At 41.8% G+C, this 26,225-nt stretch overlaps 1 protein-coding gene across 2 annotated transcripts in view; it reads right to left on the reverse strand.

The window, feature by feature from the left end:
• Positions 1-26,225, reverse strand: part of alk (ALK receptor tyrosine kinase) — a 435,104-nt gene that overhangs the window by 25,797 nt on the left and 383,082 nt on the right. For both annotated transcript variants that reach the window (XM_085442295.1, XM_085442294.1), the window contains exons 11-17: positions 24,756-24,872; positions 12,629-12,794; positions 11,090-11,237; positions 7,549-7,659; positions 6,191-6,332; positions 3,739-3,906; positions 3,217-3,309 (exon numbers count right to left, since the gene is read on the reverse strand). In XM_085442295.1, the coding sequence (XP_085298421.1) occupies positions 3,217-3,309; positions 3,739-3,906; positions 6,191-6,332; positions 7,549-7,659; positions 11,090-11,237; positions 12,629-12,794; positions 24,756-24,872 (945 nt within the window). The remainder of the gene's footprint in view (positions 1-3,216; positions 3,310-3,738; positions 3,907-6,190; positions 6,333-7,548; positions 7,660-11,089; positions 11,238-12,628; positions 12,795-24,755; positions 24,873-26,225) is intronic.

A 26,225-nucleotide genomic window follows, 5' to 3' on the forward strand; every position in this document is an offset into this window, starting at 1 on the left:
ACTTCTGCTGCAGTGGTTTCAGGAAGTGAACAGTTTAAAACTCATATGGATGGCTATAAATGCCTGTTTAATTGCATTACCTGTCACATAGGGTAACATCTCATTTGTTATAATACTGCCAAAGTGCAGCTATAGCTATCTGGTACATCCTGAAAAATGTGGCAAGTAGACACTGAAGGACAAAATATGAAACAAAATGTGAAGATGCAGACAAAATGATGAGGATTCTTCCAGCAACCTTTCTTGGACACTCAGTTGTAGCTTAGGTGTGTGTGTGTGTGTATATATATATATATATATATATATATATATATATATATATATATATATATATATATATATATATATATATATATATATACACATATGGCTATAAAGTGTCAGAACACTTTAGCTAAACTTAAAGAAATCCAAAGTAGCATTTTGATATTTGACTTTTAGAGCCACAATGTTTGCTGTACAAACATGAAAGAAGTATAAATGTGTAGAGGTGAATTGCATAATAGTCTAGTGCAGCTGTCCCCAACCCCCGGGCCAAGGAGCGGTACAGGGCCACAAGTCGTTTGGTACCGGGACGCGAGAGTTGAAGCTCGGGTGTGAAATTTATGGTTTTCAGGGTTTTTATCGTTAACTCGGTTTCCCTGGGTCTTTTCCCGTGTTGTAGTTGTGTGTCTTATTTTGAAAGAAATATTTATGCGTTACCATAGCGACCAGAGAGTATTAAGGAGCAGAGAGGAGGATGTTACTCTCAACGTTGTAGGCGCATTTCAGGGGGACGCTGCTAATAAAGTTACACAGTTACACAGTGAATTTGTGTTTATTATTATATTTACAAAATACCACAGTTTTTGTCGTGGTCGTATCATTTTGTTTTGTTGTATTTATCCTCCACATTTTAAAGGCCGGTCTGTGAAAATATTGTCTGCCATTAAACCGGTCCGTGGAGCAAAAAAGGCTGGGGACCGCTGGTCTAGTGCAAACTGGATATATAAAAGCCTATCAGCTGAGCCATAAGGGTTGATTCTGAGAGCAGCTGATGTGCGCTGGATTACGTCTCTAATGGTGCATTACAATTTGGAATTTTGCTGAAATTTCCTTCTGTACTTACAAAGCCAGAGTTAGAAATACAGAAGACTGAAAACGACAGATTTTTGGTTTTAAAACTGATGTTTTCTGTGCAGTTTAATGAAACAAAATTTAGCTTTTTTATTAAGGAAATTAATTTCCTTGATTTCCTTGAAAGGTTTTGACAAATTGAGACGCACCATTGTCACAAGTGACATTTCTGCAAAAGAAATAGATGAATCTGAGTCAAAACCTTTTTTTTTTTTTTCTAAATGGGAAACGCACCCTTGTTAACACTTGGTTTTAAAATGTGCCAGAATCTTGAATCTCCATTGAGACACAAAGTGATGCTGTCACTCAGACTTCACACTAAGGTGGTTTCCGGCACTTTGGACTGCATATCTTTTGTGGTGCAAAAGCAATCATGTATTGTTCTTCTTCAGGAAAACATGTCATTAATGCAGTACACGGTGTTTCTATTTACCTTTTTCCCCCCTTTTAGCAAAGACTTTTCCGCAGATGCCTCAGCTGCCCAACAAACACATAAATGGCGTATATCTCTATAAAACTGAGCAAAGATAAAGTCTTGGGTGATGTATACACATGTATAGATGTTTATTAGGGGTGCCACGATACACAAAATTCACGGTTCGGTTTGATACTTTGGGGTCATATTTTTTCGATACAAAAAAAATGTTCATGCCTTTTTAATTTGTCATTTATTAAAATTATAAATATATATTTTAACTCAAAAGTACAGTTTTTAAATTTAATGTTGCTGAAACAACAAAGTAATAAAAAAAAAAAATCTATCTGATCCAGAAATCACTCATGTTTGGAAAAGAGAGTTTATTACAGAGAAATGGCTCTTTCCAAAATAATAGCTATACTATACGCTTCTTCTGGGGTATATTCTCAGCAGCATATTAAACACATCAGGTCCCCATGAGGAGAATCATGTGCTAACGGGTGGCTAAATAACTCGGGTACAGTTTGTAGCATCCGTGCTTGTTGTTTTTGTCTGCTTACACTTGTCTTTGCACTAGAATGATATCGGAGTAAATGTGCAGTCATATTCGTTGTGTTCCCACTATTGCTGTCAGCGTTAATCTCGTTGAAATGACGTTAACGCCACAACACGGCAAATCTCCGTTAACGAGCTACCACAGATCGCCCCATGCCTGTTAACGAGCTAACTGCGCTAACGCACTAGTTCCCACCCATGTAATTGAGCATTGCATGGCACATCCGACATACTGTTTTACTTTTGTCCATGACGCGCTTACCTTCAGGGTCATACTCACATGAAAACCAAAATAGTTCCAAATGCCACATCTGAATTAGGGTGGGGGAGGTTCAATTTGCCATGTTGCAAGAAGAGCTTAACTTCTGTCTAGCTAGCTTGCCCTGGCTCAGTGAATCTGCGTTCGACTACTCCGCCTAGGCTGCACTGTGAGCCTAGGCGGAGTAGTCGAACGCAGATCCACTGAGCGCTCAACACAGACAGCATCGTCAGAAGGAAAGTTGATAAAATAAATTAAAAATTTTGTATTGTTCATACATATGTGTACCGAACCGAAAGCACTGTATCGAACGGTTCAATATCGATACTAGTATTGTTGCACCCCTAATGTTTATACAGTCAGGCTGTACTTCACTTCATACCAGGTTCAAAAAAACAAGAAAAATCTAGCAGTGATGGATCAACAGGTTTCAACCAGATTAATTTACAGATCGGTTTATTGTCTCCATCTGGAGGCACGTTAATCAATAAAACAATATGTTTTGTTTAAAGTGAATGCTCCAGAGTGTCCCTTTATGGAACAGCTGTCCACATCTGCAGTGTTATTTTTTAGAGGCACCTTTTTTTTTTTAATTTCGCTGAGTGAAGCATCCCGATCTCCTCTTGCTCTACACACCTCTACAAGATTCTTCTGCTTATTCTGCTGAAAGCAATCTCAATGTACCATGAAAAAAAAACTAATTTAAAATGTCAATTGCAAAAACAGTTTTCTCATCGTTCTGTGAAGTACAAACACATTAACTCTCACCTACAGACACTACAAAGGCATCAAATGCTGCATGCTAATATGCTGATGATAGGTGCTGACTACTGACTAGCCTGGCTGTATGTGAATCACCTGGCATTACCTTTAAGGGGGTGGATGAAGGGTTCTCCCTTGAAGAAGGACGAGCCATCCTCACCATCATGTTTAGGGTTGTTATCTGCGGAGGTGTTACCACCTGGAAAACACAGGAGGCAAAGAAATCATTGCAATCAACACATTTTGAATATCATCCATATAAAAACTAAAGGATGGGACAAAAACAAAGGTTTTCTGTTAGTCAGACTTCCTCTGAATTTTTAAATATCAGCTTAAAGTGCTTTAAAAACTATACTTAATACAAGACGATACATATGCTACATATATATTATATATGAGGAAACTCTGATCCAGATCAATTTGCAGTCGATTGAGCAGTAAGAGGAAGAGGACATGCAGCTGTCTCTGGGATTGGGTCTGATCCCTGATCTGTATGAACTCTGCCATCCTGTCACAGTCACTATAAAAACACAGATGGCCCTACAAGATTCACATTTGGCTCGTACCTGACAGCTCAAGGCAATTTATTTATTAAAACTTTTTTTCTGTGAAATCTTCTCAAACTGACCTCTGTAGCCTCCGCCACCGCCGCCGGACATACAGCCACCTCCGCCACCTCCAAAGCCGCCACGGGTCTGCCAGAACTTTTGACAGGCTTGCCCTCCCTGTCCCCCGAGCACCAGTGGTTTGCCGCCCTGGCTGACAGGAGCGCTGTCATTCCAACCTCCTCCTCCACCTGTCGCCAAACATAACACACATTTGATAATGACAGGGAGAAAGTGCAGCGCGTGTAGAAGTGACATGTAGTGAATAAGACTGAGTTTGTGAAAGAGACAAATGATATTAAAGTACTTTTGCATGTCTACAGGCAAAGAAGACAAGATGCATACCAAGTAGAGACGGATACATTGATCAGCCACAAAACTAAAACCACTGACAAGTGAAGCAAGTAGCATTGATCATCTCGTTACAGTGCAGCGTTCTGCTAGGACACCTTGAGTCATGGATGTTAGTTTGACACGTGCAACCCAAATCTTGCATTGGCAGCTAACGAGATCAGCTGCTTTTGCCAGCAGGATATTGCATCACAAAAACTGCCCAAGGCGTTGACCCTGACTCCAACTTCAGCAGATCCCAAAATTCTCCAAGATTCAGTTGTAACACGACAGATCTACCAGGGTCCCACAAACAAGAGAAACCACTGTGAAGTAACTCTAGTTAACATGAGCATTTTGACACATTATTTAACAGGTAGATTTGACTGCAAAACCACGGACACAGCAAGATCATACTTAACTAGCCATGCCCCAAAGCAGTGGTGTCAAACTCAGTTTTGCTAAGGGTGATACTGGGAAGTTGCGATCATATTAAGTAAATGCAAAACCCTCCAAAATATCACAGATTATAATATTATTCTGTGTATTACACACGCGTATAGACTTTAGTAACTCAGCAGAAATGCACAAGGTTGTCTAGCCATCATATAGTTTATTCAAGCACTACTATTATTATTTCAGGTATTTCTTAAAGGTGATGACAATTCAATGGTTACATGGGCGTCTTTAAAATATAAAAGTTAAGAGCTTTGATCGTGTATGTCTGTGAAGGTTCTCAGTCATCCAGGTCATCGTAGTCAAAGGAGCTTGCAAAGAAAAGCGTCTGGACTTCTTTAAGTTGCTTGAAGACGTTTCACCTCTCATCCGAGAAGACCTTAGAACTGAAGAAGCTTCTCGGATGAGAGGTGAAACGTCTTCAAGCAACTTAAAGAAGTCCAGACGCTTTTCTTTGCAAGCTCCTTTGACTTTGATCGTGTAGTTTATATGTACAATAAAGCGTTTTCTTTGCGGTGTAGCAAATTAAACACCTTTTATTTGGGAAGCAAAGGTTGCTGGTTCAATTCTGGGCCGCATCAGGAATCAAATGTTCTGTAGGAATCATTTGTGACAAGGAAGCAGATAAAAGTTGCAATTTGCAACCAAAGGAGACACCCCCTGCTGGCCATTAGAAAAAGTGCCGGTTTATGGCAGTTCTGCATTGGTTTCATATACTGGATTCCAGTTTATGGCCCTAGCCTGCAATCCAAAGGACTCGAAAGACAGTCTGGACTTTATGAGTCAGGATACCCGCAGAGGTCGCATGTCTATATGCCAAAGAATCAGAGCTAATGCGAGCACTAGAGGGAGGATATAATTATGCAGGTGGCTTAAATGTTGGCCAATCGGCATACAGTATGTACATACACAGCAATCACTAACCCATTAGTTATAACAGCTGACAACAGACAATTTTATTTTTAATTTTTCCCCCAAAACCTGAGGTACAAAAAACCAACCCCAAAATCCCAGCGTCCCAGCAGCCTCCACACACAGCTAACATTTCATTTTTTTATTCACAGAGTTTCCTCCAACTGAAACCTTGGGCTTTGAGAAGATGTAAAAATCAATACCTTATATGCTTTTCGGCTGCTCCTTGAAGCACATGATTAATGAAACCTGCAGCGAGTGTGGATGTGACGTTACACCAGCAGAGCGGAGCGTGCGGTTCTGCCCAGCAAACTCGGAGGCGAGTCGTGAGGAGGGCCGCGCCGGTTTGTTTTTGTTATAACACAAATGCTGGCACACAGAGGTGGGAAGTAAACACCTTCAGGATAAACTGGTGTGTTTCCGAGGACGGGCAGACATGCAAATAAACACTTCCACTGTCGAAGCCCAATTGTAAACTTTATTATTTTGCATGCACGCAGAAGAAAACAGAACAGACACAGCCTGGCTCATCCTAGAGCGAGGAAAGATAAGCCATACACACTGCATTACTCATCTACTCTCATTATTTCAACCATTTTTATCTTGTTCTCTATAACTCAAACTCACACAGTAGATTGTCTCTCCCTGTACCCAGCTCTGTAACTCACACACACACACATAACTGCAGTCACAAAGAGTGCACTTTCCCACAGGGGAACAAAGCTGTGATACATACAAATACAACCAACACTTACATCAAAGCTGTGTGTAGCATACCTGCAGCGTGTGACTTCCCATTGCGTCCAGGTTGGCTAGGGTCATAGTCCATTTGCTCCTCCTGGGTCTCTGATTGGCTGCTGTATCCCCGGCCACCTCCCCCAGCAGCGATGATGAGAGGGATGTACACTTCTCTGTCCACCTGGGTCAGTATTGATAACAGTTACTTTATGTAGTGGCACAGGATTTGCTCTTCAAAGGTGTGGTTATGTTTTTTGGGAAATTCGCCTCATTCTAGTGTGTGTATGGTCCACAAACACGAGAATCGCAGCTGGTTGACCTGGGAAATCCACCGCAGTTTACGCTCACTGGACAAGGTACCTCTCATTTGTTTAATCTGTACAAACTGATGAGCCTCAAAGTGAGACTCAAGGAACCAGCAGCAAACCAAAAGAGTGTTTTTGTACAGAGTAAACTAATTAGAGTTCATTTAGTGAGCTTTAGCAGTGGAGGTTTTTGTTACCTCCTCTGTTCCCTCTGGTTCCAAGCTGTCGTTCACAAGAGCAAAGTCCATCATTATCATTATACAGCAACTGAAATATCTCCCCAAGCTGAATGCTAGACTTCCTTTCTCTTGTTTGCTTATTTATTTATTTTTATTGTCTGAAAGCGTTCTGATGTACCATTCAAAAACAAGGCTTCCGGTGCAATCATAATCCTTTCAGCAGCTTTGAGAGGTTTTTCTTCCTGACACTTTGTACAATAAATACACAATTCTAAATCCAACCTGAAGGTCTTTTGTGATTATATATCAATTTTTTTTCCTGAGTTGAAAACAGGCCTTCTCTTTGAGCTTAGACTACACACACATTTTTTGTCCACAAGACGCTTCGCTTTTGACTCTTGGCAAGAAAGCAAATAAGCGTATTTTGCCTGCTTGGTTTTAAGGAGACTGGCCTACTGGTCAAATCATCTGTTCAGTGATGAGAGTAAACACATGGATATGAAGACCTGTGTCCTAGATTGGGGTGCTGGCTCTTTAAAATTATAATCTTTCATATACTGAGCAGCAGGCCAATAAAAATACCTCAATGCCAGGAATCAGATGAATGCTGCAGTGCCCTGAATGTACTATTAAAATGATATTTATTGATTTTACTGGCCGATCAATTTTGCTGGCTAAATGTAAAAAAGACAGAATAACGTGAAGCTCAAGGACTTTAAAGTACACATTTCAACAAAAGCATGATAAACAAAGAGATAAACATCTATAATGGCTCAAAATGGTACAATCAGTAAATCCCTTTATTGCACATAGTTTTTACTGGACTATCAATGGAATCAACGTCCGTATAAATGAGCAGTTGCTAAAAATAAAATCTCTGAGCACATCATCATCCCCTTCAGCTCCTTCTTACTTTGAATACATACGTAGCCCCTCCACCGCCTCCTCCCCCTCCTTTCACTTGTGTTTTGTTCACCATTGGGCCGCTCTGTTCCAGACATATCTTATTCAGCATGCCGTTAGACTGCGGGGAGAGACGCAGAGAGAGAAACATGTCAGTTTGCCACAGAATTGCCTTCGTGGATGTGGGCCGCGTATGAAAAAGCTGAGCGGTTGCCAGACCGCAGCTGTTGTGAGTCTGAGGATTATAATGGTGTGCAAATACCAAGCAGAAATATTCATATGCACACAGGAACTGAAAAGCACCAATGCTCCCCTCGCAAGACTATCTGAAAGTGACTCACATGTTTACTTATCCCATGCTGACTGTATAAAAATAATCTTGTGACTCAGTTGATAATGGTGCCGGCTCTAGGGTTGTTATTAAAAAAATAATCACACAATACCAGTGTATTTATCATAATATTTTTTAATATTTTTGCTTGTGGTTTGTCATATTTGCTTTTAAGTATGATTTGGTCTTCTTCTTTCAACTGCTCCCTCTGGGGCTCGCCACAGCGGATCTCATCCTATCCTCAGCATCCTCCTCTGTCACACCAACCCTTTGCATGTCCTCCTTCACTACATCCACAGGTCTCCCTCTCTTCCTCCTACCTGGCAGCTCCATCTTTAACAGTCTTTGTCCGGTTTATCACATGTCCAAACCAGCCTTGCCTCTCTAACTTTGTCTCCAAACTGCTCACCCTGAGCTCTCCATTTCATTTATAATCCTTAATTTTCAATCCTGGTCACTTCCAGTTAAAATCTTGGCATCTTCCACTCAGCTCCAACTCAGTCTTTTTGTTAGTGCCAAGATCTCCAGACCATACATCATAGCAGGCCTCACTGTCATTTTGCAAGCCTTTCCCTTCACTCTTGCTCTGATTCTCCTGCAATTTTATTCACGTTTACTGCAGGCTGAGTAAGTTTGAATAATTAGACATTTCCTTTTAAAGGTGTGTGAAAAACTTTTAAAGAACAGCCCATTAATTATTTGGTTTACAGCCGATTTATCACGTTACCCATTAAAGACAGCCTCTCAGTCAGCATGGTGTTGTTTCACTCTTTCTCAGCTCCCTTGAAAAAAATGAACCTGGATGTTTTGTTGGCAAATAATGTCAGAGGCAGGGACTTTGCCCCGACCGAGACCCTGTGAATTGATGTGTCTGCATGGTGTGCGCTATGATGCTGAACTGCCTGGAGCGAGTCCCACTTTAAGAGTGAGAGGGCATAGGTTTACCTCACTCGCTCTGTCTGAGTCTCATACAAACTCTCACAGTCGCTCATCGCTCTCTCTCAGCTCCCTCCATCTGTCTCAGGCAACACTCTTGAAAGCTGTCTGAAACGGAGGAAGGGGCGGGACTTTTGTGACTGTGACTGACAAGTAGACGGGGTCGAAAGGAGTGCATTCAAATGTTCTTGGGAAAGTCTTCCTCACTATTCCTTCCCTCTCAGCCATTTCTGCCTGTGCAGCTTCTCAATTTAAGTTAACTTTGTGTTTTAGAGAGAATGAGAATAGAAGGGTGTGTGTGTGTGTGGCGCAGCAAGAAAAAGACATAGTGAATAATTCTAAAGACGAGGGACATATCATCATTTCCGTCACATAAGGGAAAGCCAGGTGTGAGAAAACACTGTTCTGCAGCACAAATCACTTTCTGCACGACCCTTTGGAGAGAGCTGCTGCCTCTCGCTGTCAGAACTGGGGGAAAATAAGAGAAACCTTAAATGACTTCAGTTTCACTTTGGAACAGCCAAGTCTCTCTCAGTGCTGTCTGTACAGAGCACTTCAGAAAGCACTGTGTTAAAAACTAATAACTGGATGACAGTGGTGAGGACCTGCGGTTGAAAGGCTAGACAGGCTGCCTCGAGAGAGCAAAGCCACAAAACTCAAACAGGCACTTGGGCAGCCTCATGTCCAGCTAGTGTAAACTATCTGAGATACACGAGGTTCTCTTGCAACCCTGTTTCCAAGTTGCTTAATGCTTAAAAAAAAAAAAAAGAAAAGACTTGGTGGAAAATCTCACATTTAAAAAGATTATTAAGTAACATTATTGGGTAAAGCCTGTGGGGGAAAATACTAACAGTAAAAATAATGAAGAATATTGTTTAGTGACTTCTTCATTTATGGTGAAATTTGGAAAAAGCTCTGCAGGCAAAGATGAAACCCAGTACAGTCAAAATCAGTCTGTAGGGAACCATCAATGCTGCGTTCTGCAGGCTAAAATACATTAGGGCCCATCCACCTTGTTGTTTGCTCATAGTTCAAAAGCACCAACCCTTGGTCATATCAGACAGGGTGGCAAATTTATGCACGCTGCATGGGATAACTTAAACATCTTTGAAAGCCTCATTAATTAATGCTGAACAAAATATGACAGTTTTGGAGCAACGTATGCTGTAATACTTTTAAGGGAAGGCCTGGTTTAATTCAACAACTACCAGAAAAAAACGACACATGTGCACTATTTTAGGTTTTATGGATTTGTGCAGGAGTCGTTTGTCTCTTAACTGTTTAAATCTTGTATTAAACAGCTGAATTTCTCAGTTAATGTTGGAAAATACTTTTGATCATCTCCCGGTCAAAGGGAGACAGATAGGATGCTGATGTGTTGTATTATGTAAACATTTTGAATGTAGTGTATCATCAATCATTAGAAAGTCATTTATTTTAGGGGTTTTTGTGACACGCTGGTTTTAAATGTGCTCTATAAATAAAGATTTGGGATCCTGACCTGCTGAATGGCTAAAATCCCATATCAATTAAGAATAGGAAGAAAAGCTACAAGACATTGTTACATGAAAAATAATGCAACACAGTAGCAAACCTTACCCTTTCCAAACTTTTAGAAGGCATGTTGCTTCCAATTAATCCAAAATGAGGGCATATTGAAAAAGAAAAACTCCGTAACATCACATTATTTCCTCCACTACTTTGGAAATGTGTATGCATGTCAAACACACCAGATTATGCAACGTTTTTAAACATTACTGGGTAGATGGGTGCATCTGAGTCTGGCTAAAGTGAGCCTGAGAGACACGGCGGGGCCATCACTGCAAGCTTGGAGCAGAAAGTTGAACAATTTTTGGAGGCCATGAATTGTCTGGGTTTCCAAAGTCAGACCTCAGCGTACTTGAGGAAGGCTGCAGGGAGTTAATGATCTTGTTTTTTGGATAATGTGTAATGTGAGAATATGTTAGTCTCTCTACGGAGTGGACAGCAATATCATTCGAGCAAATTTAGAATCAACTTCAATCTTCTTACACTGACACAGTTTGGGCAATATTGGGGATCGTAGAAGGCTGCTGTATGTATTTGTGTGTCCATAAAAAAGAAATGTTGGGACTCCTCATTCATAAAGCTGATTCATTGCAGCATTTACAGCTATTTTACTCTCATTTTTTAAGTTTATCTTGCTTTTATGACACGCTGTAGACTACAGATGCAACAGTATTCCTATTTACTGCGCGATAGCTGACTTACGAAACTGCCGTGAATTATTGTAAAGACGACTCACATTGGGGCAGGCATCCTCTCCTCGTTGTCCTACAAGGATGTAAAGCAGTTCTCCTTTGTTCAGCAGGAGGTCTCCCGTCATGTAGGCACCGTGTGACCTGCTTGTTGTCAAGACACTTCTCCCGCCAGCGGCGCCATAGACGGTGACCCTGGAGTTTAATGAACATAAATGAATAACACAAAAAGTCATTAACAGGAAAATGACTCTAACGAGACAAGAAAGTGTTTTTTTTTTAAATTTCTATTTGTGTGAAACAAGCGGCATAAAAAATATTGTGAGGCCGAGTCCTCGTGCATTCCTCCTGCGAGTTGGTGAGTGCACAACAAGTAACAGCCAAAATTCATTTGGATACACTAAAACACACTCACTCTGGGTGTTTTTAATAAAAACCATTTGACCTACTGTGGCACATTACACTGAGGGGAAAAACCATACAGAACCCAGACTGCACGGGACACACAAGCACACATGCAAACACACACCTATGTATCGGAGAATACTCATTTCAAATGCTCCAGTTTTCTTGCCAGACAAATAAAAAACAACTTGATTGGTTTTTGGGAGCACTGCGATATTTTTCTTCCCTGGTGGTCGAGCTTGATCGGGAGACAGAACATTGCCCAGTGCTCAGTAGCAGCTACCTCAGCTGTTTGCCTAATGACTTGTGGGAGATGCAGAGCGCATATTCATCTCTGTGGCCGTCTGTCAACTTCATTTAAGCGCTTTGGCAGCTGGGCCAGGCCGCATCAAGAACAATTGTACAGTTTTGAGGAGACAGAAGGTGCTTTCTGAAACTCTGGACATGTGTTCAGGCCGTCTGGTCTGTGCTGTTAGTCAGGTATTTTAAGACATGGAGGTTTTGGCTGAGCTTAGCGGTGTGTGTGCGTTTGCTTTTGTGCTGATGTGGGAGGCTTGCAGCTTTCAGAGAAATTTTTGTTCCAAGTCAAATCTAAGTTAAACGGCTCATGTTGTCATGAATGCCCACCTGAGGGATATTGATCCCTGGAAAAAAAACAAAAAAAACAAACAGGCTTTGGATATTGCAGCATTAATCTTGGAGCAGTGTGCGGCAAGGGGTCAAGGTGCTAAAGCTGATTGCTGAGCTATTTTGAAGGCTTAAAGGCTACCAACGAAGAAGCGGAGGTGGGTGTTTTTGGATTTTAGAGTCAGGTGTAAAGTGAATCACGCCATTTAGCTGCCATTACTCCAGCCTCTGCTCCTTCCTGCAAGAATCTGATAGCAATATTTCACTGCTTGCTCTGCTGCACTGAGGAGCAGAGGTGGGCGTGAGGAAGAGCCGGCATTGGAAAAATGTGAATTGCATAGAGTGCTGATGTCTAAGAAAGATAGGTTAAGTGTGTACTGTATACAGAATGTGTTGAGCTCTCAGAAGCACACATACCTAATGACTTCACAGTGAGACCCTTCAGAAAAAGATACAATTATTCCAGAGTGGGTGTTGAGTGGAAATTCAGTGTTCAAATGGCTAGCTCTGATGTTTGTGTGCTCTGAGGCTTTATAGGCTGGCAACTGTCCTACCTGTAGGAGCCGGTTTCTGGGACCCGCCACATTTGAATGCCTTTGAATGGCCCCCGGGTTCCAACTGTCACGTTGACATTGCTGTTCCTGTAGGAGTTTAGGCACTGAGTGGGAGTTGGACCTTCAGGGCCCACAGCCCCACAGGTATGAAAAATCCATTTTTTGGCTGCACATGAAGAAAAGGGAATTAAAGGAAAACATTTAGTACTTTGCAGAGCTTAGCAGTAGAGGCACATACTGTGTTCAGTCAGGCATGCAGCTAAGCAAAGTTAAAGATGATGAAGAGGCTGAAATTACAGTTCTATTTGTCTAACATTCATTCCACTTCAACATTCCTCACTGCTCCACTTTCACTTCAGTAAATCCAAATATAAAGATATGTAAATTATTGGAGCTTCTCATATGAGATGCTACTATCGTCACATTCGCAACAGCAGCAGGGGACTTGGTTGACGGGATCACAGGTGACAAACATTTCTCCTCATTTTCCATGTAATCCCATGTGTCTGTGCTAATTGGAGATCTTCTCACTGTAATTAGCATGAGATTAGTCTTGTCAGATGGACAGAGAAGGACTTAACGCTGCAGGACTAAATCCTTACTTAACGCTTGTGAACACAGAGCGGTGAGGTAGACACCAGGGAACCTTTCTCTCTCTCTCCCTGAGACTACTTCTAATTCATTTCACAGCAGGGTTGATTATTGAAAATGTGACACTGGCTAAAGTGAAAGTCATTTCTAAGGAAGGATGAGTTGCATGTTGGCTTTCATAACCTCAAAATGGATGCTCAGTGTGAATGTAATTAGGCTTGGGGGATATTACGTATACAGAAAGAGCGCTTTGAAGTCATTTATTATCTTGTGCTGGACACAAAGGCCACCAGAGGGCAGTCTCTACAGGCAGAAGATTAAATTGAGCTCAGTGAGCTGTGAAACAAACCAAATGCAAAGTTTTTTCCCCTTAATAGAGCTGTGTGGAATATTTGGCTCTCGCCATTTGAAACTCTTTGTATTGGATATCCACAGTTTTTCCAGTGTCTGCTGAAGGAACCATGAGGAACCACTTGTACACTCACCAGCCACTTTATTAGGTACACCTCTTCAACTATTTGTTAATACAATTATTTAAAATCAGCAAATCACATGGAAGCAGTTCCTTTTTTTTGCATGCAGACATGGTCAAGATGACACGCTGAAGTTCAAATCAGGCGTCAGGATGAGGAAAAAAGGTGATTTAAGTGACTTTGCTGAGGATTTTGAAAACAGCTGATCCAATGGGATGCTCATGAAACCATCTCTGGAGTTTATAGAGAATGGTCTGAAAAAGAGGAGCAGATGTCTGGGCGCAAATGCCTTGCAGATGTCAGGGGTAAGAAGAGAACGGCCAAACTGTTTTAAACTAGGAAGGCAACAGTAACTCAAATGACCACCAGTTAATAACAAAGCATGAGGAAGAGCATTCTGGTGTGAAGCAAATGGGCTATAGCAGCAAAAGACCACTTCTGTAAGCCAAGAATCTGAAACTAAGACTACAATTTGCACCTAAGCTTTGACAAGCTTGAATATCAAAATTTAAAAAGACGGTGAATGGTAAATGGCCTGCATTTGTATAGCGCTTTTCTAGTCCCAAAGGACCCCAACGCGCTTCACACTACATTCAGTCATCCACCCATTCACACACACATTCACACACTGGTGATGGCAAGCTACATTGTAGCCACAGCTGCCCTGGGGCGCCCTGCCCTGCCGGACGGACACTGGCGCCACCGGGCCCTCTGGCCACCACCAGTAGGTGAAGTCAAAAACATTCACCTTTCAAAGCCAGAGGGCCATGGTGGAGGGCTATATCCATTTTTAATAAATAGTCTATAGTTGGACATTAATACATTTACAATACATAAAACAAACTACTAACTCTGATGCCAGATAGTGACAGTAATGGTTAAGTCATTTAATCTCTCACAGCAGCAGATAATAACTTCTACTGCCACAAGGTCAGCTCTTTAAATAAAACTAAAACACAGATAGTGTCATATACCAAAAACCTAGAAGGAAGGAAGGTATGAAAACATGAATACCACCCAAGCCTAACTGGAATGCTGCTTATACTTGTCTATGAACGGTGTAAAATCAGATAACAGTAGCAAATTTATTAAATATCAAGAGGATAAACAGGAAAGAGAAGACAAGACAAGTTTCAGAAGTGTGACTTAAAGCCACGATACTCTCACTGTAACACCTTCTGCTGTTCAAGTTCCCTGCTGTGTACTACCTATTGTAGATGAAGCCCTAGAATTGACATTCCAATATTTACCAGCATCTCTCTCTAAACTCCAGTCTCTCTGACTGAGCAGAAACTGCAGGAAGCTGTTGTTATGAGCGACTGTGTACCTGTTTGTCTGTGAACAAGCAATGTGTGAGTACACACCGATTTCTGATCAGTTATTATAAAGTGTTACAGTAAGAAACAGAGTTCTTCCAGACATGATAATTTGACTTCGTCTTTAAAACATTAATCCAGATGACCTCTTTTTGCCCCTGCCACTTCAAACGGTGGCTATTTTTACTAATGAAACCTTGCCTAGACTGCATGGTGAGCATCACATTAGTCAGCCTGCTTCTCATGAGTGGTTCGGTCCAAGGCCAACGTCCAAGCTCTGCTCTGTCTCACCACAAACATCTCTTTCGAGTTTAGCAAAGTGTTGCCAGCAGAGACTATTTCAAGGAGGCCAACGCTTTCAAAAACACTTTAAAACATCACTTTGGTAAGAGAGCGATTTGGAGTTTAGCCCAGTCTTAGCAAATGCACTCCTACTGTAAAAAACACTTGTAGTGTGACTGCAGGTTTGTCTGACTCCAGTACGAAGTAAATTGACCCATCAGGCCAGTATTTTCAACACTGTTGGAAAATAGTTAAGACTACTGGGAATAAATCCATCACTGGAGCAGAACAGCCCCAAACCCTATCTTTAGATGTAAATCTTAATATACTTAACAGGTCACTTTGAGATGTTTTGGAAGGACATGCTCAAAGAAAAAAAAAGGGTGAAAGTTAGATGGCCTGATTTGTTATTTTTTTCTCATTTGGAGAAATAAGCTGTTGGCTCATTGCCCACTTACAGTCAAATTTCCAAAGCCTCATTTGAAGAACACTAACTCAACCAAGGCTTTGGATGCAGAATTGGTTTATGCGCTGCACTGGCGGTTAACTGACGAGAGACGCTGGAATGTGCGCTGGAGTGATCCTCTTGTTAACAGCCATGTCTCTCCCTTCACATCCCCTTGTTGTGGGAAGTCTGTGACATGAGTGTGTGAGAGGCACGTCCCAGTTCATGCAGCATGTCCCAGTTCATGCTGTGTTACAGCGGTCGAAAGTTACCAGCTAATGAGCCAGGCGAGGGAAGAGACACGGCAAATTTAAAGGGAGTCAAATTCCAACTCTGTGAGCACGAACCAGCAGCAAACGCGGGCAAACTTCTTGAAAAGCTGCATAGAGACGAGAGAGATCAGTGAAAGGAATGCTGGGAATTTCACTTTATGTATTCCTTTGTTTATGTTCATGCATTTACATTTTGGTTCAGTTGCTGATTTGGGGGAAGCCCTTCAGATTTAAGATCCTTGTTATAGAAAACGAGCTTTTCACATGAGCACTGCTGGTACTGAACGCAGATTCCTCTCTTGTTTGTATTCTCTCCTGTCTCCCTTGGGTGCAGCTGGTTTCACACTTCAACCCAACTGATTGATCTTGTTGGTCCATCAACATGAATTCAGACGACCACATGTGCACATGGATTATACACCCAAACGCACTGCACAACTGGCCTAATGAGCCATTCACTAAACAAACAAAAGAAGATGATAGCCTTCTCCAGTAAGTGGTTGTGCAAACTCTTCAGCCCCCTTGACTTACAAGACACACACACACACACACACACACACACACACACACACACACCCCCCCTAGGGAGAGTCTGGCTCTGCCTGACTATTACATGAATCTCGTTTTCTGTGAACTTTGCCACTCGTGCTATGCCATCATCATAACAAACAGTGGCCTCCATCATAGAAAGGGGCAAAGCTGCACACTTTCATCAGCGAGAAATTGTTCCAGACAAGTCGCATCAGAGGGGGAGAGAGAAACAGAGAGAAACAGAGACCCAGCGTTGAGAAATACGTCTCTGATTGGGTTGCACCACTGACAGTAATTCCAACAGTTTTTATCCCCTCTGAACATTTTTCAAAACAACACAAACAACCTTAGGTGGTCCTGGGATATTTCACAGGGTGTTTCAGTACACACACAAAAGATTCCAGCTCCAGGAAACTCTCACCATCACTGGGAGACTTTCTGTGAGCATGCTTTCAAAGGTATAAATGCTCTAATTCTAGTATTTTTAACTTTAACTTCAGCCATAATTGGCTTATTAGGGTTCAGATCTGCTTTTTGTCCAAATGGAGAAAGGCCTTGTTCAGACCGACTGACCTTATTCTGGCTTCATTCAGACTCGCAGGTATGCTGTGAGAAAAACGAAAAAAAGCAGCCCTTTCATTTATTTGAATGGACCCAGGTGGTCAACGCAGAGTGGATGGCAACGCACAAAGAGGACTGCGTGTCAGAAAAGTTGAATACGGGTTAAGCTTTTGCTGCAAAGTAACATAACATCAACGGACAAAGTTGAAAAGTCCACGTTCGCCAACAGAAAAGCATATTTCAGCTGTTTATGGTGGCGTTTGTCGAGAAGGAAACACTTTTCCTGCATTACCCACCCACTGAGCGGAACAGCGGTGCAGTGACAGAAGAATGAACCTAACATGGCTTTGATTTCGGGAGAAAGCACTTTCTGTTTTTGTCCCCCGACCAATCATGGTGATTAAGTACAAACTCAACATAGTGAGGGCCCAGTGGCTCAAACCCAGGACCAATAAGCTTTAAGACAACAGTGCTGACCACCAGCCTGTCTGGTGTTCACTCGATCTTCATGCATCCTTTACTCAAGCCGGGCTTCCTGGATCACATTCTAAAATGCTGCCGCCTATTGTTTTTGTGCAGTTCTGTGTCAGGTCTGAGCATCGGCCTGAAAACAAGGATCTGCTTATTCCAGGGAAAAAAAAATTAACTCTGCTATCTCAGAGCTGATATTTTTGTTTTTCTTTGGGGTTCACAACGAAAAATAACTCCAGTTTTGTTATCAGTCCTCTAAAGTCAATGTTGGTTTAGCTTCATTTCCACTTCATTGCCGCGACAGCTACAATAAATTATGAATAAACTATTTAATTTTTTTTGCAAGACTTGTTGAGCCAAATTAATCCAGCCCTGAATGGAAAAAATAAATAAAAAAACAACAACAATTGGGTCTGATTGTGAGCCTAATAGGCCATTTTTGGAACAGAACAGACCTTATTTCAGTTTTCTATTCAAAAGAAAGCTTTATCATGCTATTAAATGGCATTTTCTCCAGTACCTCCAGAAATATCCAGGCCAACAACTTTTGAAGCTACAGGAATCATCATAGACACACTGTAAGCAAAACGCAAGTACAAAGACTCTCCTCTCTTAGCATGTATCGTCCTTATCCAGTGACAGTTGTCCTCTCTGGGCCAACAATTAGAAAGATGGATCAAGGCTGGCAAGCTATGAACAAGATCTGAATGCTAAGCACAGAGCTTATGAAGTAAATGAGTCCAGTTAATTACAAGAGCCTGTTTTGCAGCCAAATTCAAATTCTATTTGTCACACACACACACACACACACACACACACACACACACACACACACACACACAGTATGACATGGGGGTGAAATGCTTGTAGCTGTACAATGCCCGACCATTAAATGACAGAAGAAAAGTTTCACAATATTTACAATTTACAGTTTACTACAAAATTTACAAATTAACTTAGGAATTTACAGTAAAGAATGTGCAAATAGCAGAAGAGATTATAAAGATTATAAATTATAGGAATTATAGGATTATAGGAATACAGGAAATGTGTGGTGGTGCGTGTGGTGATGTGTGGGAGAGTCCAGTCTTATAGTGATGTGTGTGGGAGAGTCCAGTCCTACACCTGGTTCAGGCTCCGAACAGCCTGGGGGAAGAAGCTCCTCCTCATTCTCTCTGTTTTGGCCTTAAGGGAGCGGAAGCGCTTCCCAGACCTCAACAGTGAGTCCATTGTTGGGATGGGAGAGGTCCATCATAATCTTCCTAGCTTTGGACTTGCACCGCTTGGTGTAGATGGACAGCAGGTCAGGGAGCTCTGATTGAATGATGCGTTCGGCTGAGCGCACCACTCTTGGCAGATCTCGTCTGTCCTGCTCGGTGCTGTTCCCGAACCAGGTGGAGGTGTTTGCCGTCAGGACGCTCTCGATGGTGCAGGAGTAGAAGTTCTTGAGCACCTTCATCCTTATCAGTCTCAGATCTGTCTTAGTAACTAACCCCACCCTGCCAAAATATTAGCAACTAGTTAAGTGATTGCTGCAGGCTGGTGCTGATGAACAAGTAACCAATGAAGACTCCTTCTTCTCCTCTGTGCAGCTAATTAGTGAGCACAAACGGGCCAAAACTCCTTTCTGCATGAATCATTCAGGGACCAACAGCTGCTGTCAGTTACTCTCAAGAACCAATCGGGTTGCCTCAATCAGCATCCCGTCTGTCTTTGATTTAACGCCAGTTTTTTTTTTTTTTTTAAATCTACTACACAACTTGTTCTTGTTGTCTGCTGATGTGTGAATGAAAGTCGGACACCTAGCTCTTGAAAGGTACTGTGTTCAAAGAAGCTAATGCTTGTACACATGTATTGCAGCAGTGCATATTGTAAAGTTGTTTTATCATCTAAAGAAACCAATCTTTATCAAGCCAAACACCCACACACACACTCTCATAGAGCACATGGTCACAAAATAGGCCTGGAGCTCATTTTGAAGTTAGCGATGTACTTCTTTCCCATCGGACGAGGTAATCAGAGGAAGAAAGTGAAGCAAACTAATATAAGTTGACTTACTCAACCCTCATCCCCCAAAAGCAGCTGATGAGTCAGCAGTGAGTTGCGGGTGGCATACAGCACAATGGTGGTGGGAAATAAAAGTGTCTGTTGCCAGAATAGAGAGGAATCAACAGGGACCAGGGGAAAGAACAAGAAGACAGAAAAGAGTGAAGGTGAAGTCAGGGTGAAGGGGGGAGAGGGATCAGAAGGAAGAAGTGGGACAACACACAGAGATAAGAGTGAGCTCTGACAGAGAGTCAGGGCGGCTGGGTGAGAAGGCAATAATGTGAACTAACAGAGACTCAATAACGGCTTTTCCGTGGCAAAAATGGGAAGCAAATCTGAAAATAAACGGGGACAAAATGTCCTGGGAGCAGATATGGCGGGAGAGTGAAGGGAGAAATGAAGGAGAGAGTGAGAGGAGACAAGAGACGTTGATGTTCGGTGGGGTTAATCATTGAGCGTGTCGGAGGAAGAGGAGAGCCGTGTTGGAGTGACAGGTCTGCTGAGCTAAAACCCTCATCAGGCTTGCCGTCCTGCCCTGGAGACGTCAAAGCATCAGCTCCAGAAGGGGTGAAGAGAGACGCCCCACGAATGCTAAGCGCTCAAGGCTGTCTTTGAAATGGCCGACATATAACCAAAGTTCAGCTTCTTTCCCCTGAGTTAATATCTATGATAATCACAAGGGCGAGAGCAGTGTGATCTCAAAGTCCCATCTTTCTCTGAGGAGATTTACTTCTGCTGCCATTTTTATTGTAACCATGCCGAGTATTACCTGTGTAAGCACATTAAAATGGCCTTTTTGTTGCTGCCTGTGCAACAAAATCCATGTAACAAACACTCTCATTTGTATAACGCTGCACTGAAATGCCATTTTTCTTGCTTAGCATTAAAGATCAACTTGATAGACTGAGTTGCTCTTGTTTGCTGACCAACCCATGCCCTCCAGTCTGCAAACATTAACAAATAATGTTAGCTGGTCAGCACTTATGTATGCAACCGTCCCTGTTTGACCCTTCAGAGATAAACAGCCTGCTCTGTGTTCACGACTGAAGAGAGACTCACATCACAGATCAGATAAGCTGCATGAAAAGTGCACAAATGAGCTCATTAGATCCTCTACACACCAATTTTTACTCAACGCTGGGTCACTTTGGGCTAAGTGTTCTTGCATCTGATCACCAGCGAAACTTTATATGTAAAAATATTTACAGCATTTGCACTTCTGGGTTGGTGAGCATCAGCGGTTCTGGGCTGAGAGCAAAGTAGTTGCATTGATCAGCTGCTATTCAGTAGATCGAATGCTCTTTGTAAAATAAGCAGCCGTCTGATCAGCTAATCAGTGAGTGATGTCACCGAATTACAGAAGCTCTTTTTTTAATATATAGCACAATGCAATGGTCTGAAACTTAATAAAAAAGCTTTCCCCGTGGTATGTTTTTAATTAGACCTACAGTATGGTCAAATTAAGTGTAAAAAAAGATATGAAAACAGAACAATGCCGGCCAACTACTGCGTTTTCTGTCTTAGCACAGAAAACCCATAAAACGGATAAGATTAATTATTTTCCTTTTACAAGCTTAGAAAGTGTTGCAGTGTGGTTAGAATGCAACAGCTTTTCCCCCCAAACTACAACTAAGAAAAAAGTTGTATAAAACCAATCCACAAGTATAACAAGTGCACATGCTTGCTCATATACGGTTTTGACAGTTATGACAAATTAAATGTTTTTGCTTTTGCAGTGCTGTGTAAAAGTCTTGAGCCACATATTCTCCTTCTAGGGAGACAGTTTTTTAAAGTGGCCTTGAGCAGTAGTTCTTGAAACTTTCTGAAGGTTTTTCAAGGTTTTTCAGTCCATTGCTTGTACCTGAATGTTTTCACAGAAATGTTTTTTCTTTGAGGTGGAGGGTTAGGCCATGTTGACCTGTGAATCATTCAAGCATAAAAAGAGGCCTGTGTATTTTTAGGCACTTTGTTACCAGAAGCCTCTCCAAACATCATTTTTTTCCTCTGTGAAAAAATGCCTAAAAAACATATGTTTGTACCAACAAGGTGATAACTAAAGAGCTATTAGCTAAAAACATGACAAACAGCAGATGAACAGAATCTGAAAGTCGTGTTCTTATGAAACAGGTTAATAAAACCTAGCAAGACCTGACATGGGACCACAGTAATGCATCTGGCCCTTCACTTGATCCATCCACTGCTCACTGAAGCCTCATCAGAATTGGTCTGAGTGGAAATGTGGCTAAGAACTGGGCTGAAAATCAGTGGCAAAGGGTGTTCTGGAGTGATGAATCCAAATGTAAAATTTTAGTTGTAATCACCATTAATATGTACAACAAGTAATTGAGTGCCTACAGCCAATTGTAAAACTACTCAGTCATCCATGAAGACCATTTAAAGAAATAAGAAGAAAAGCTAAGAGCCTAAGAGCTCAGGCTGTACTGAAGAATAAAGCTGGCCGCACTAATTATTAACTTTCAAGCTTGTTAGCTTGTTAACAAAGTGGTGTACATGTGAGAAGTGGAACGAAAATCATACAGGACTCCAAACATTTTTTTACAAATAAATAACTGTAAAGTGGGGTGTGCGTAATTATTCAGCCCCCTGAGTCAATACTTTGTAGAACCACCTTTTGCTGCAATTCCAGCTGCCAGTCTTTTAGGGTCTGTCTCTACCAGCTTTGCACATCTACAGACTGAAATCCTTGCCCATTCTTCTTTGCAAAACAGCTCCAGCTCAGTCAGATTAGATGGACAGCGTTTGTGAACAGCAGTTTTCAAATCTTGCTACGGATTCTCGATTGGATTTAGATCTGGACTTTGACTGGGCCATTCTAACACATGGATACATTTTGTTTTAAACCATTCCATTGTTGCGCTGGCTTTATGCTTAGGGTCGTTGTCCTGCTAGAAGGGGAACCTCCGCCCCAGTCTCAAGTCTTTTGCAGACTCCAAGAGGTTTTCTTCCAAGATTGCCCTGTATTTGGCTCCATCCATCTTCCCATCAACTCTGACCATCTTCCCTGTCCCTGCTGAAGAGAAGCACCCCCAGAGCATGATGCTGCCACCATCATATTTGACATTGGGGATGGTGTGTTCAGAGTGATGTGCAGTGTTAGTTTTCCACCACACATAGCGTTTTGCATTTTGGCAAAAGTTCCATTTTGGTCTCATCTGACCAGAGCACCTTCTTCCACATGTTTGCTGTGTCCCCCACATGGCTTGTGGCAAACTGCAAACGGAACTTCTTATCTCTGTATAAGGACTCTGTATCTCATTGTACAACTGTATAGTGACAATAAAGGCATTCTATTCTATTCTATTATGGTTTTCTGTTAACAATGGCTTTCTTCTTACCACTCTTCCATAAAGGCCAACTTTGTGCAGTGCACGACTAATAGTTGTCCTATGGACAGATTCCCCCACCTGAGCTGTAGATCTCTGCAGCTCGTCCAGAGTCACCATGGGCCTCTTGGCTGCATTTCTGATCAGCGCTCTCCTTGTTCGGCCTGTGAGTTTAGGTGGACGGCCTTGTCTTGGTAGGTTTACAGTTGTGCCATACTCCTTCCATTTCTGAATGATCGCTTGAACAGTGCTCCGTGGGATGTTCAAGGCCTGGGAAATCTTTTTGTAGCCTAAGCCTAAAGCACCTATCGTACACTATACAGTTGTACAATGAGATCTCAGTAACTTTATGCCTGACCAGTCTGGTGTGTTCTTTGGACTTCATGGTGTTGTTGCTCCCAATATTCTCTTAGACAACCTCTGAGGCCGTCACAGAGCAGCTGTATTTGTACTGACATTAGATTACACACAGGTGCACTCTATTTAGTCATTAGCACTCATCAGGCAATGTTACAAAGGTTACTCTTTTTTCACCTCTGCGTTATTTGCTTCTAAACTGCTTTTCTTGAGAATCTATATAAAGAAATTATCATCGTGATTAAGGCTAGTGGAAAGTTTTCTAAATACAGTGCTTCACTTTTAAATCTGAAACATTCTTCCACAAACTTAAAGACATCTAATTTAAATGTATTTACATGAATAAAAAGAGCATGATTGTAGTTTGCTTTCCTTTCACCACAGTTTCTCCAGCAATAATAATTTTAAATTCTATTATAATTAGAAGTAATTTCCAGGGTCAAAAAAGTATGTCACACTTATTATCCAAGCAAATGTCTGCCCACAGTGTTTTAGTGTGAGTTGTCTAACCGGTTTCAAATACAAGATGAGTCTATATACACTACAAAATTGATTTGCTGGCTTTAACTGCATATGAATGCTATAACAGCCTTTTATGCCTCATGGGAGAGAAAACAAGATATAGATGAATCCAATTACAGTCCTAGAGTGAGAGAATGCAGCTCATACCAATCGTGTTTGGACTGGAAAAACACCTCACATGTATTTAAAATTCGTATGAAGTGTTTTGTATTCACGCTTGGTAGAAATAATTTCAGAATACAAAAGGTACCCATTCAAATAGAGGGAACATGTTCTTCACAAACAATTTTCCATCCTGTGTTTCTCCAAAGTCAAACTGCCTGATAACTTTCAGCAGAAAAACCTCAACTACTTCAGCGTGTCTCAAAGTACTTCAAAGCTTCTAGCTGAAGAAATGTGTTTCAGAACAGGTATGATATGAAAGTAACTCCAAGTTATGACTTTAAATATAGAAATTGAATCTCTTGCTTGTCTTTAACCTTTTGAAGCACAGAAGTGAGAGAGTGTGAGGTGGAAAATGTCAAGCCTGTGTAACCGACTCCATTGACATTCTCAGGAGACAAATTGGCGGATTTTACACTTCAAAACTGCCCGTCCTGCTCCATTTAATGCCAAAGGAGAGCTCTGCAGCACTCGCTCAAATGTGGATGTGGGACACACCAGTAGGGGGCACACTTACTTTGTTGCAGTCCATGCCTTGTGCCAGGCTGAGGCTTAGCACGTGTGGGGTAAGAGGGAATCAGTATTAAATGCGAGAAGCAGGGGTCTGTGTGAGTTTGATGTAGGAGGAAAAAGAAGAGAAGTGAAGAAAAAGAGACAGAAGGAGATGGAGACAGCTCTCCTGTACAGTGAAACTGCATCTGACCTGACCATCGCTCACTTTCAGCTGAATGGTAGCAATCAAACTTGCACTTACAGTAATCTGTGGTGGGGAAGATCATCGGTGGGCTCCTAATGGAAGGGGGCGGAGTCCTGATAGTTGGTCTAAACGGCAGCCCGGGTGTGGTTACCACCGGTGGAAACTCGCCATTGGCTGAAATAGAACACAATGGATTTATTGAGAAGGCTCTGTGTTGTCACACTTCATCTGCAGCAACAAAAAATAAATAAAAATCCTGTTGCTCTTATACTGAAGAAAAGTAAAAAAGAAAAGAAAAGAAAAAAAAGGCACAGTAACTGCAAACCTCTTGCTGGCACAGAAATGCAGACCCACCAGCAGGGGTCATTCTTTCATTTGTACCACCATTGGCCATACAGGAGGAGACGAATGCATAACAAGCGAGCCCCACTCCATCTCTGCCTGCCTCTGTCCTACTGTAGATGGGTAAGCACATTCAGTCTGGGTATTTTGTAGCAATCCATCAAGCCTCTGGCCTCACTGCATTCCCAGGACTGAGATCATAAACCTGTTGGTACCTTGATCTCTTCTGCCTCAAATTCAAACCCAGAATTAAGTCTTGAAGGCAAAACTCCCACAGATAAGGGCTCGAGACAGAGAGCAGGGACTGTTTTTTCTCCCAAAGATGTTAAAGTAAGGTAGAATTTTAACTACTAAAATGATTGGATGTTAACCTTAAAAAAAGCATGTACCCCCGTCCCCATTCTCGGGTTTTCAATAGAGGTGGAGCTCCTATTGTTGTTTGACTGAATCCATGTTTTCTGATTAGGTCCATTCACTGCAATCAGTGGTACAAAAGACTGGTGTTAAAGAAATCTGTGTAGGCACCAAGAACAATCGATGTAATGCTGTCAACCGAACGTAACGCAATTCATTTACGTAATGAGAAATTCCTGGAATGATTAAAACAAATAATGTCCAACAACATCCTGCAGGACAATGCAGTGAAATCTAAAATTCAAATAGTCATTACAGAAGAGACTGCAGAGCATGCACTGGCACGAGCAAAGGTTTCACTTTATTTCAAAAGCCAGCTACGTTTCAGCTCGTACATTTGTGGCTTGAGTTCCTTTTCCAAGGAGAGGCCATGCTTCTGTTGGAGAGTTCTGCCCAGCATCTCATTTCTTTGATATACCGTTGTGCAGAATAAAACCCTCAGAGGTTTGTTACTACATGACCCCTGTGGTTTGATGTGAATGCACAGGACTCTTGTACAACTGAGATTATTTTCCAAAAATGTCAGATAAGCTTTGCTGAGATCTGTTGCTCCGATAATGCTGCTGTCACGCAACTGTACGACAACAAATAAGGGGGCGGGTTCAGATCTCGACAGCCTGCTGTTGTGCTAGCCCTGCTTCGGATATGTCACTTTACAGCAAAGGTGCACACATGCCACACAGAGACGTCAGGCTTCCCACTCGGCTTTAAAACAAAAGAAACTGTTGCAGTTTGAGCTACACAGCCAAACACTGGCAGGTTTATTTTAAC

Source organism: Copadichromis virginalis, linkage group LG19 (assembly GCF_057382275.1).
Source record: "Copadichromis virginalis isolate Kocher_CV1m ecotype Utaka linkage group LG19, C_Virginalis_male_GT1.1, whole genome shotgun sequence".
NCBI lineage: Eukaryota > Metazoa > Chordata > Actinopteri > Cichliformes > Cichlidae > Copadichromis > Copadichromis virginalis.